Source organism: Alligator sinensis, unplaced genomic scaffold (assembly GCF_000455745.1).
Source record: "Alligator sinensis unplaced genomic scaffold, ASM45574v1 scaffold955_1, whole genome shotgun sequence".
NCBI classification, from domain to species: domain Eukaryota; kingdom Metazoa; phylum Chordata; order Crocodylia; family Alligatoridae; genus Alligator; species Alligator sinensis.
Window position 1 is genome coordinate 677314 of NW_005842791.1, and position 12522 is coordinate 689835.

At 54.3% G+C, this 12522-nt stretch overlaps 1 protein-coding gene across 1 annotated transcript in view; it reads right to left on the reverse strand.

Moving 5' to 3' along the window:
• Positions 1-9633: 9633 nt before the first annotated feature.
• Positions 9634-12522, reverse strand: part of LOC102369335 (von Willebrand factor A domain-containing protein 5A-like) — an 18248-nt gene continuing 15359 nt past the window's right edge. The window contains exons 15-18 of the mRNA XM_025191148.1: positions 11803-11952; positions 10923-11047; positions 10223-10349; positions 9634-9772 (exon numbers count right to left, since the gene is read on the reverse strand). Coding sequence (XP_025046933.1) covers positions 9687-9772; positions 10223-10349; positions 10923-11047; positions 11803-11952 — 488 coding nt within the window. The 3' untranslated portion in view covers positions 9634-9686. The remainder of the gene's footprint in view (positions 9773-10222; positions 10350-10922; positions 11048-11802; positions 11953-12522) is intronic.

Genomic DNA, 12522 nt, shown 5'->3' on the forward strand with positions numbered 1-12522 from the left:
TCCCTCCCAGTGTGACGCAGCGCCCCCCGCCCCTCGGGTGGCGCGGGGCGCGAGGCCAGGGCAGGGCAGCGGGGGCAAGGTTCCCCCCAGCCCCGTCCAACCTGGCCTGGCCACCTCCTTGCACCGCCGTGCCGCGGCACAGGGGTCATGGGCGTGCAGTGGCCACCAGCCACCTGGGCCCCCAAAGGGCAGCTCAGCGGGGAAGACCCTCGTCTCTGAGTGGAGAGAAACCCACACCCTCAAAATAGGATGTAGGAAAAGAGAGTGGCGCTGCGGCATCGAGTCCTTTGCCTGGCTGGAGGGGAGCTGTGGGGCAGGGGGAACCCCGGGCCTGGGCGGGAGGCTCCCGGCTCTACTTGGCCTGGGCTCAGAGGAGCTGGCACGGGAAGCTGCAAAACAAGCTGAGGGGGGTCAGCTGGGAGACAAAAAAACAGCTCTAAAAATAGGAGGCTTGGCCAAGCATGTGAGCTGGGACAGGAGTGATTTAAAGGGGCCGAGGCTGGGGGCAGGGAGGGGGCCGACCAGCTGTGCAAGACACACTGGGGTGCCAGGGCTGGGAGGTGGCACGCTTAACCCCTTGGGGACAGGAGAGGGGAGTGGGGCTGGTGAGTTAAAAGCCAAAGGGCGGGGGGGGAAGAGGGGGCAGCATTTGGAGCCAGGACTCCTGTGTTGCATCTGTATAGCTGAGGGGGTTGGTGCGGAGAGGTTGGAACAGGATGCCAGGACTCCTGGGTTGCACCCCGTTTCTGGCGGGGGAAGGGGACCCGGTGGGTGGGAGCAGCAGGGCTGGCAGCCAAGACTCCTGGGGTGTACCCCTAATCTGCTGTCACTTCCTCTCCCTGTGTGGGCCCAGAGGTGCCTGGGCCCTGAGTCAATAATTGCAGAGGCTTCACTGAGGATTTATTCTTCTATTTAATTACATAACATAGAGCTGGCAGAAGGCAGCGGTGAAGCAAGGGAGAGGAGGTGCTGTGCCCACTGCTGGAGGAACCAGTATTATGGACCAGCGGGGAGGGTGTGGGGTCAGGGATGACCACACTCATGGGTGCAAGAAATTCCCAAGGAGGGGAAGTGTGCATGTGTCTGTGAGGAGCCTGGGGAAAGTGTCTGATGCTGAGCGTGCCCTGGGACTGAGGGGCATGGGCAGGGCTGCGTGGCCAGGCATGGGTGTTTCCCTGCCACGAGCATGAGCCTTTGCCAATTTCTCTCCTCTGGGATTTTGGGGCTCTCCCACTTCTGGCAGGGAGCCTGTCTGTGCCCTTGCTCTGTGTGCACTGCTGCTTGCTCACTTACAGGGAAGGGAACAATGTCAATGGGGTAGTCGGTGCCAAGGAGGGGGTGGGGCAGGGTGGGGCGAGGAGGGTGGCATCAATGCCCCTCTCTGTGGCTCGCTCCGTGCCTAGGATGCCAATGGGGTGTGGCGGACTGGACAGCACGCTACGTCTGTCCTGTCCCCCATGCCCTGCTCTGCCCCCCCAAACTCAGTGGCCCAACTTGGGGTGCCCTGATTCCATGGGGGCTGGGCATCAGGGTGCAGAGATCTCTGTGGCATATGGAAGACAAAAAAAAGGGAGTAACTACCCTGGTAGCCATAAGAGGGGGAAAAAAAGGATTCCTTCTCAGCCCCACGTGGCAACCAGCAAAGCCCAGAAGAAAAACCAAAGACCCAGTCTGCGCTGCAACCTGGGGACAGCAAACACACTTTACAGCCTCTTTTTGTCACCCTTTCCATATTTTTTTCCTGGCCCTTTTAATTTTTTTTTGTAACTAAGCCAGCTGTGGTGTTCTGCTTCATTCTCCTGCTCTTGAATATTGTCCTTGCCAGTACCCACTTGCAGAGCTTTTCTTGTGATCCCTGGTGTGTGCATGTGTGGGTGTGTCTATGTGTGTGTATGTGTTATTTTTTTATAGGGCACTCCAGGCACAGCTACTTCTACATCATCCCTTATCCAACCTCTTCTTGAACACCTCCAATGAAGGGCCTTCCACTGCCTAACAGTGGAGGATCTTTACCTGGTATCCCCTCTAAACCCACTTTTCCTCCCTTTCAAGCCACTGACACTCTCTGCTGAGATGAAGACAAGGTGTGTTCCCTCTTCTTTGTGGCAGCACTTCAGATATTTGAAGACTGCTATCATGTCCCCTCTTAATCACCTTATCCACCAGCTGAACATACCTAGTTCCTTCGGACTCTCCTCATATAGCTCACTTTCTAAACCCTTTATCATTTTTGTCACCTAGACTCCTTCTACTTTCTTCATGCCCTTGTTAGAAGGTGGAGCCCAAAACTGCACACAATACTCTAGGTAAGGCCTAACCAGTACCAAGTAAAGAGGCATTATCATCTCCAGTGTTTTGTACTTGGTGACCCTGCAGATGCAGCCCAAAAGTTCATTAGCGTTTTATTTTTTTTGCAGCTGCATCTCCTTGTAGAGTCATGTTGAATCAATAATCCACCAAGACTTCGAGATCCTTCTCCGCAGTGTTGCCATCCAGCCAGTTGTCACCCATTTCATATTTATGTGTTATTCTTCCTGAAGTGTACAAGCATTGAACTACATCCTGTTGGCTGTATCCCAGGTTTCCAATCTTTCAAGATCCTTCTGAATTGTGGCGCTGTCCTCCAGTGTTTGCAGTCCTTCCCAGGTTCATGTCATCTGCAAATTTGCTCAGGAGGCTCTCTATTGCAGCATCCAAGTCATTGCTGGCAATTAACTTGAACTTGTTGAACAGCACCAGGACCAGGACACACCTCTCAAAACGTCCTGCCAGTATGACGTGGATCTATTTATAATTATTTTTTGCTGGCGACTATTGAGCCAGTTGTCTCTCCGCCTTCTGGTAGTTTTGGCCAGCCCACGTTTCTCCAATTTGTTTATGAAAAGGTCATGTGGGACTTTGGCAATAGCCTGGCTGAAGTCCAGATACATATATCACTGCGTTCCCTTCATCTACCCTGCTAGTTTCTTTGTCAGAAAAGGAGATCAAAATATGTCTGGCACAACTTTTTCTTGATCAGTCCATGCTAGTTACTTATGATCAACCTTTCCTCCTCTGGATGCTTGCAAAGGGCTTTCTTATGAGAGACTCCAGTAATATTTTGGGTATTGAGGTCAGTGTCAGGCCACAACCTTAAACCTGGGGCCTTGGCTTGGCCAGCATAGCTGCTCATCTCAGCTGGCCACCCTACAGCTGACCGCTGAGACTGGTCAAGGTTGATGTGCAACCTCCAGCAGGACCTAACCATCAATCGGCTCCTACTCTGGCTGGGGTCAGCTGACCCTGCACTTTCCACATCTAAACCCCTGAATAAGAACAAAATGTATGGGCCATAGGTCTTTACCTGCCCCATGACTGCTCTGTCACCCCCCTGGCTCACTCCTAGACTGTGCTCTTGGCCTGATCTCCTAGCTTCCTGATTCAGCTCATTGGTAACCTCACTCTCTGTCTACTCATCTTGTGTCCTAGACTTGGCATACTTTCTGACTCCACTTTATGATTGGCCTCCCACTTCTCTGACCCAGCTTGTTCCCCAGATTCTGCTCATCCACCCTGAACCAGGTTGATGCCTCAATACCTGAGTTGCTCCAGACCCAGCTGCCCACATCCTAGTGTGACAGTTTGCTTGAACCACCCCCTTAAGTGAAGAGGGTTCAGCATGGAGCCAATCCCCTGCTGGTGCTTTTGGATCTACCTACTTTAGATGCTATAGCTCAGCAAGACTTGCAGGACAGAGACGACCAGCTGAACTGGCTTGCATCCGCCCATCACGTCCTGGACGCCTGGGTGCAGCAGGGCAAGTCATGCCTCACCAAGGGCAAGTCATGCCTGACCAACCTGATTGACTTCTATGATGACATGACTGGCTCTGTGGATGCAGGGAGAGCAGTGGATGTAATATTCCTTGATGTTAGCAAGGCTTTTGATATGGCCTCCTGCAACATTCTTGCAAGCAAACTAGGGAAGTTTAGATTTGATGAATGGACTGCAAGGTGGATAGAAAGCTGGCTGGATCATTGGGCTCAAAGGGTAGTAATCAATGTCTAGTTGGCAGCCTGTCACAAGTGGAGCGCCCCAAGGCTTTGTCCTGAGGCTAGTTTTGTTTAATATCTTCATCAATGATCTGGAAGATGGGATGGAGTGCACCCTTAGTGAGTTTGCAGATGACACCAAGCTGTGGGGAGTAGTAGATATGCTGGAGGGTAGGGCTAGGATTCAGAGAGACCTCTACAGATTGGAGGATTGCACCAAAAAGGAATCTTATGAGATTCAAAAAGGATAAGTGCAAACTCCTGCATTTAGGATGGAAAAATCCCATGCGCTGCGGTACAGGCTAGGGACTGACTGGCTAAGCAGCAGCTCTGCAGCAAAGGACCTGAGAGTTAAAAGTGGACAACAGTGTGTCCTTGTTGTGAATAAGTCTAATGGCATACTGGGCTGCATTAGTAGGAGCATTGCCAGCACATTGAGGGAAGTGATTCTTGCTCTCTATTTGGCACTGATAAGGCCACATTTGGAGGACTGTGTCCATTTTTGGGCTCCCCACTACAGAAAGGACGTAGACAAATTGGAGAGAGTCTAATGGAGGGCAAGCAAAATGGTTTAGGGGCTGAGGCACATGGCTTCTGAGAAGAGGAGGAGGGAACTGTGCTTATTTAGCTTGGAGAAGAAAAGACTGTGGGGGGGGGGGGGGGCAATTTAATAGCAGCCTTCAACTACCTGAAGGGGTGTTCAAAAGAGGATGGAGCTGGACTGTTCTCAGTGGTGGCAGATGACAGAACAAGGAGCAATGGTCTCAAGTTGTAGCAAGGGAAGTTGAGGTTAGATGTTAAGAAAAACTTTCACACTAGGAGGGTAGTAAAGCACTGGAACAGGCTACTCAGAGAGGTTGTGGAAACTATTTCCTTAGAGGTTTTAAAGACTTGGGGAGACAAAGCCTTGGCCTTGGTGATCTAGTTGGGGATAGCCCTGCTTTAAGCATGGGGTTGGACTTGATGACCACCTGAGGTCCCTTCCAACCTAATTTTCTATGATTCTATCATTAATGACATGCTGCAGGACCTTTTGGACCAATTCGTTATTACTTACTTGGTAGACATCCTAATCTTCTCAGAGGACCCTGACCAACACCAGTTGCATGTCCAGGCGGTGCTAGAGAGGCTGTTTACAAAGTTGAAGCGCCTTCGATCATACCTTCATCAAGCTCTTCATTTTTATTTTGTCCCTGGAGGGCTCCAAAATAGACCCCTGGAAAATACAGGCTGTCCAAGAGTGGATGGTACCCTGGAATAACAAGGATTTACAAGGATTCCTAGTGCTCACCCACCTCTACCGGTAGTTCGTAGCCAACTTTGCCCAGTTGGTGGCCTGTCTCACTTTGCTGTTGCATAAAAATGTCCATTTTTACTGGTCTGCTGAAGCACAGTGAGACTTCGAGTCTCTAAAGGAGGGCTTCACCTCCGTCCTTGTGTTAACCCACCCAAATCCAACCTTGCCCTTTGTGGTGGAAACAGATGCCTCTAGCACCTCAATAGGTGTGTTACTCTCACAATGACAGGGCCCAAAACAGGCCCTGTACCCCTGCACCACCTTCTCCTACCAGCTCATTCTGGTGGAAGAAAACGATAAGATTTTGGACCGTGAGCCTTTGGCCACTGGAGCAGCTTTTGGCTGGAGTTATATAGCTGCAAGTGGGGTGGATGGAGGCTGTCAAATAAAGGGAACAGGAAAATGCTCCACAAAGGAGGACAGACAGGGTCAAGCCCACCTCACCTGTGGGCTCCACCTCAGGGACAAGGTGGGGTTAGACCCTCAGGATCTTGAAGGCAGGGTGGGCCCTGCAACAGGTCTCCTGCAAGCCAAACATCACCTCTGGTTCCAGCTCCTGCAGTGGTGAATGAGCTGGTGAACAGGCAGCCTGTGCCAGGGAGAATGAGTGAGACTGACCCCTGGGCAGCAGGATTTTACTGTGCTGCAGGGAGGAAAATTAAAGCCAGCAGGGCAAGTGTCTTGGGAGTCAGGATTGCTGGGTCCTATCCCCAGGTCTTGGGGCATTGTAATGTAGCGGGGTGAAGAAAGGGAAGGCCTTGAATCCAGACATTTGGGTTCCATGCTTGGTTTGTGGAAGGGAACAGGGTCTCACTGAGTCAGAGCTACATTGGGGTCAGAGTCCGGACTCTTGGGAGATGGATAAGTGGACAAGATCTGGGCTCTCAAACGCCAGATGAAATGTTGATCTCAAAAACAAAAGTCAGAGCGAAAACCAGAAGAGCAAAGAATATAAATATCCGAACAGCAGCTGGCTCCTTTCAGAGAAAGGAGATCTTTCAGCAGGGAGTCTGGGAAAGGCTGAAGCCCTGTTTGGAATGGCAATAGGTTTCCTGGCCTAACAGCAAAACACAACCCTGGGAAGAATCCAGCACGGAAGAAAAGGAGCCTGAGAGGCGTTGCTGTCGGATGCCATCGGCTGGAGGCCTGCGAGCACTGCAGGACGGCTCTGAGCCGGGGCGGGTTGGCACCGAACAGAGAAGTCAGTGCACAGCTTCCTCCCCCGGGCAGGCCTCAAAGCGGGGGCTTTGCTGAACAGGAAACGCACATTAGTTTAAACAGAGGTTTGCTCCAAGTTGAGCCAGGCCCAAACTCCTTTCCAATTCCTTGTGCATTAGAAGCACCTGGGACCCTGCAGCAATGCATGAAGGGCACGGCCTGGCTAGGTCCCCTCTTAATGAAACAGCCACTTCACTGACCCTCCACCTGTAGCCCCCAGATCCTTGCTCTGTCTCCAGCATCCCCAGTCCTGCAGGGATCCAGGCAGGGCTCCCTTGGAAAGCTGTCAGGGGACTTCACTGCAACCAAGATGCTTTTAGTGACTGGTTGTTTGAACAGGGATCAGACAAAGCTCCCAATGAAAACTGTCCGAGCAGCTCTCCCCCCTGAGAGCCTGGGGATGAGGGGACAGAACTGGGCTGTCCCCGTGGGAGTCCAGAGAGCTTGCTGCACCTCTGTGCCCCCAGACAGCCGCTCACAAAAGTGAGGGCTGAAGGAGACATGGAGAGTCACTGAAGAACCCGCAGCTCTGACCTCGTCCTCCTTTCTCCAGCACCACCAGGATGCAGAAGGGGAGGATATCTATCTTTGCCTTTCTCCTGGCCTGTGGTGCATTGGAGTAGGGGGTCCCAAGCATCCATCCACCTCCAAGCATAGATGTGAGCACGTTGGGTCAGCAGTGCTGGGAGACACTGTTGCAGCCCCTTCTGTGCCAGACAGCTTGTGCGGCAGAGACCAAGCTACTGGGAGTGCCTTCACACCAATATGTCTGCACCCTGGCAGTGTGGGGAACCACGCTGGCCATGGGCAAGCCTGGTGACAAGCAGGAATAGTGCCACTTACTGGTTCAGTGGTTGGATCTCCTAGCTCTTGCTGATACATGCTTGCAAGGCTGTGTGGCTGCACCAGCTGGGGACATCTTGTCTCTACACTGGGCTGATGGACCATTGCAGATGTGGCCCTGGGTGAATTAACAGACCCTTGGGCTGCAAGTGTCCATGAGTGTAATTTTGGGCGGAAGAAATGGAGTCCTGAGACAGAAGCAGAGGCAGGACATGGGGGCAAGAGCCACTGGGATGGGAGGGCAGTAAGTCTCATGCCCTGCTCTCCAATTTTACTCCAGCGCTAACATCATGCCTTGGAGAAAGGGGTCTCTGTGGAAGCTGATGCAGTGACTGCATTGGCACTTTCAGCTCCCCTCCCTGCCAGCTGCAGGGACTCCCAGGCCAAGACATGGGATGTGGCTGGAAACTGGGCAGAACTGAACCCGGCATGGTGGCCAGGGGGGGACTGGGAAGCAGGGAGCCTCATGGAGTTGCCAGCTGGGCTGGGGCAGGGATGGGCACCGGTTGCAGGCAGCAATATTTTCCTGAGCAGGGAGGAAGTGGGGATAAGATCTGGTGGAGGACAGGGGGCAGGAGCCACAGTGATTGGGGCTGGGGGCTTTTCTGAGCACTCCAGTTTCCTTGGCCCTGTGCACCTGAAGTATCAGAGCAGACTGGTCCAGGATCAGCCCAGGCAGAGCCATCCCTGGTTCCCAGGGGGGAGTCGCACTCAGCACTCTTCTGGGAACCTGGTACCTTCTCTTCATGCACAGGACAAAGCTTGAGGAGACTAAACTGCTCCGTGTTAATCCCTGCCCTCTGGTAGGGAGAACTGGCCAACTTGCCATCCTGTCCTTGCCATCGTACCAGGGTGGGGGGTTGGTGACCAACCCCTTGCTGCCTGCACAGGCTAATCTGTTCACTGCCCACAGGTGGAGGGTACCACCTACAAACCCTCCCTTGCTGCGGTCAGGAACCTGCCACCAAATCAGACCCTCCCTGCTCCTCACCCAGCCCTGGCAGGGGACTGTGAAGGCCCCATCCTGCAGCCAGGGGCACCTCCTGACACAGCACCCAGCACCCAGTCCCAGCATGTCAGAAACCCCCACTGGGATCAGGAAATCCTTGAACATCCTCTGTTGGCACAGGGTGCTCCTGCAACAACCTCCAACCCTCTGCGCTGCCCTTATGAGATACCAACAAGGTGGAAATTCATTATCCATTTCCAGTAACATTTTCAGAGAACAGTGCATGGCCTGCACTCTGTTTCTCTCTCCAGCCCTCTCTCTTCCTGTGTTTGCCCACATGTACTTTCCTACTGGAAAAATGTGAGAGAGAAATAGAGGCACCTTTCCCTCCCAAATATTCAAGTGCTTGAATCAAAATGCTACCAAAATGAGACATACGAGATGTTGAGAGTAGTTAAAACCCTCTCATTTTTGGCTGCTAGCACGCAACGCTGCCGGAGCAAGTCCCCTGGCTTCCCTGTGTCACCCTATCCACCTGCCTACCCCCATCCTTTCTCTCTTGCTTCATACAGACTGCCCAGCCCTGGGACAGTTCTGTGTCTGGCCAGCCCTTAGTACCAGTGGCATAGGCCAGGGCTGGGCCTGCTAGATGCTACTTAGGGCTGGTCAAGACTTTCGTAGCCAAAAGAAAATGGGCCACTCTGAGAAGCGTCTACTTTTCAAGGGCAATGCTGTCATTGAAAAACCAAAGCCCTGAGAACTGAGAAATTCTGTTTGGAAATGACAGCAGTGCCTCTGGGAGCTGCAGGTCAGGTGCTGCAGGACACCCGTCTCCCCTCTGGGCTCGGCTTCCAAGCTGGATTACATCTCCCATGATAGACCATGACCATGGCACTGATACAGGAGGCGGCCAGACCATACTGCACCCGGCTCCATTCCCCCTTGTGCTTTTTCCCTGTGCTCCCACATCCAGTTTCCCCTTAGTTCAGAGCAGCAGCACAGAAGGAACAGGTGGCCATGCTGACTTCACCCCTCCAGGAGCAAAACATGCCGGCTACCATGCTGAAGGAGAGCAGGAGATTGCCAGCGTGCTGTTGACCATTACAGGACACTGAGTTTCCCCTTCACCCTTGCTCCTGCCACATCAGATCAGAGACCAGCTTGAAGCAAGGCAGAATTCACTAAGCAGCAGTTTGGCTGGGAGCGGAGCTGGCTGCCAAATCTGTCAAGCAGCTGGCAGCAGATGTTTCTGAATTGCTCTGCTATTGTAGCTGGGGGCGGTGCAGGTCTATTCCCTTGCAGGTGTTGGGAGTCTGGGGGCCGAAGCACAGGGTGGAGAAGCAGAGTCTCAGAGCCCAAAGACAGTGGCAGCCACGGAGCAGCCCAGCAGGGCATTGGCTGCCTCCAGGCACTTGTCCAGCTGGGAGATGGATCCTGCAATGAGAGGGGAGGGTCAGCAGGAGAAGCTAACCCCTGGCTTTGGTGTTAGAAAAAGCAGGGCTCAGGACCCTTGTGGTTGTGCTCAAGGGGGTTCTTCCTCTGTGCCCCACTATAAGGTGGAAGGGTTGTCCTAAGGCTGCCCAGCACTGAAGGCAGAGTACAAACAAGGCGGGGAGTCCTGGGGGCAGTGTGCCCCTTGGCAGGAGTGCTTAGGGAAGCAGGGCCAGGCCTCGGTGCACCAGGGGGCAGGGAGCATCAGGATAGGGCCCCCAGGGGAGCTGTACTTATCATTGCGACTGTCAGCTCGGGAGGCCTGACTGTGGGGTCTGCTGGGGAAGGAGGTGGTTGTGGACAAGAGTTGTGGGGGCCTGAGCTGCAGCTTTGGGAGGTCAGAAGGGGTCAGGTGAGAGGACCCTGAGTACCAGAAGTGGGGGGCCCTCTCACCAGCTCGACTGCGCAGCCAGCCCACGGCCTTGATCTCCAGCAGCTCCCACTCCTCGCGCTGCGCTGCACTGCGGCTATGCAGCCAGACCACAGCCAGCACCGTCGCCCAGACCCCGGGCTCCACACCCTGCGGTGAGAAATATGTCCAAGACCTGCACCTGGCCCCATCTCCCATGTCCCACATCCCATAATCAGGTCCTCCCAGTCCTCTGAGCCAGCTCCCATCGGACGTTCAGCTTGGTTTCCCCCAGGTCACTCCCAAGGGCCCAAGGGATGTGGGTGGGGTTCGGGGTTCAGAGTCTAGGAGACCAGTGTCAAGGGTCACAATACTGGGAGTCCAAGAGCTGGCGCCAAGGGTTACAGTACTGGGTACCAGTCAGAGCCCAAGGTACCACACCAGGGCTTAGACAGGTTCATGGTCAAAGCAAGGCATGGGTCAGACTAGGAGGTCCAAGATGGGGGCAAGGCCTGAAAACACTGTTGCTGGGACAAGGCTCCAGGGAAAGTAGCGAGGGTCTCTACAGCTCTCCCAATTAGGGCTTGTGGCCTCTATGGATCCCCCCAGGTGACCCCACTGGGAACCTGGTGAGAGGGCCCAGGTGGGGCTGGGGCTAGCATCTGGCTGTCCCAGGGGTCCTGACAACAGGCCCAGTTCACGATGCCCATTTCTTCTTGCCCCAACTCATCCCAGCCTGCTCACCTCACTGGGCATTTTGCCCTTGACATCTGTTTCACTCACTCCAAGCGCAGAAGCCAGGGATGAGGCAAGGCCCCACGAGCCATTGGCGTTCTGAAGGGAGACCAGCTTTATCAGGGGAGATGCTTCTGGGGAGGTACACGGACAAAAGGGGAAGGTTACCCCAGACCAGACAGAGCAGTGCCAAGGGACCTGACTTCTGCATTGGGCACTCAGCTCCCTTTAGCCTGTGAGAAGCCATTGAAATTAGGACCTCTCAGACAGTAGACCGACACAGACCCATCCCCAATGACACCGCAGGGCACAGACAACCCTTTGAAGACACGTGTGGGCACATCAAGTCATGGGCAGGAGGCATGTGTGTCATCTGGGGGAGAAGAGTTAAGGTGCTTCAGGATGTGGTTTTCAGCACAGCTTTGACTTTCGATGTGGGGGGAGGCTTCCCCAGACTTCTTCCCTTAGGCCCCTTCTCTTGTTGGCACAAGGCCTTCCACGCTCCCTCATCTCCCTCAAGCCCACATGCATGTTGGCACCTAGAATCCATCCTCACACAGAGGATGCACTTAACCATGCAAGCTGGGGGCTTCAATATGGAGGTGGTGCTGGGAAGTGGTACTAGGACCCCCTTACCTTCCTGTGCCACTGCCTGTGGCATCATCTTCCTCATGCACCTTGCCAGTGTCATGGACATTTTTTCTAGGGCGGAACAGCGGGGGGGACTCCAGTATCTCCTGTGAGGGCCCAACATCACTGCCCTACAGGTGTGGCTGTCAATCCTAGAGTAGTCTGTCATGACACGTAGGATGGGTGGGAAGCCTGAGATAAGGACACGGAGATGCGGGGGGCTGAGTGCCACAGTTGAGTGAGGGACACCGGTACTCACCTATAGCTTGGGGGATGGGCTCAAGAAGGTAGTTCGCGTCTGATTGGAGCATTTCAGTGCTGTCCTGTTGCAGACTACAGCACAACATTATGGGGGCTGCCCCGAGCAATGGTGACAGAAGGGGAGCTGCCATCATGGAGAAGACTGGAGCTATGGTCACAAGTGGAAGATGGTGGGGTAGATGGGGGTGGAGCCAGAAGGACAGAGGCTATCCAAGTGTGGAGCATTTCCCTTCCCTTTGAGGAAGAAAGGGTCAGGCCCGCCTGACTTGCGGGCTCTTCCCCAGGGACAAGGTGCCATCAGGCCCTTGGGATCTCGAGGGCAGGCTGGGCCCTTCTCTGGGGGTAAGGACATCTATCCAGGCCTGTGCCCAGTTCCTTCCTGTGGCCAGCTGGACTGGGGAGCTCATGACCGTGCTGCCTGCCTCAGCCAGCCCTGTGTCCGTCTGGGCCTGCTCCTCTCAGCCTGGGGAAAACACAGACACCTTTTCTCACTTGGACTGGGCAGGCTGGGAACTGGGCTCCCAGTGACTTCCCTCCATTTCTTGCTGCCACTGCCCCCTGCTCTCAGCCCATCTACAGAGAGGCAATTGGGCTGCAGCAATCAGGACATCCCCTCCCCGTGGGACGGGGGGATAGGAGTGGGGTAGGCTGGCCCCAGGTGCAGCCCAGGAGCTCTGGTAAAAGTATGGCAGACACAGGGACATTTAATGAGCATCAT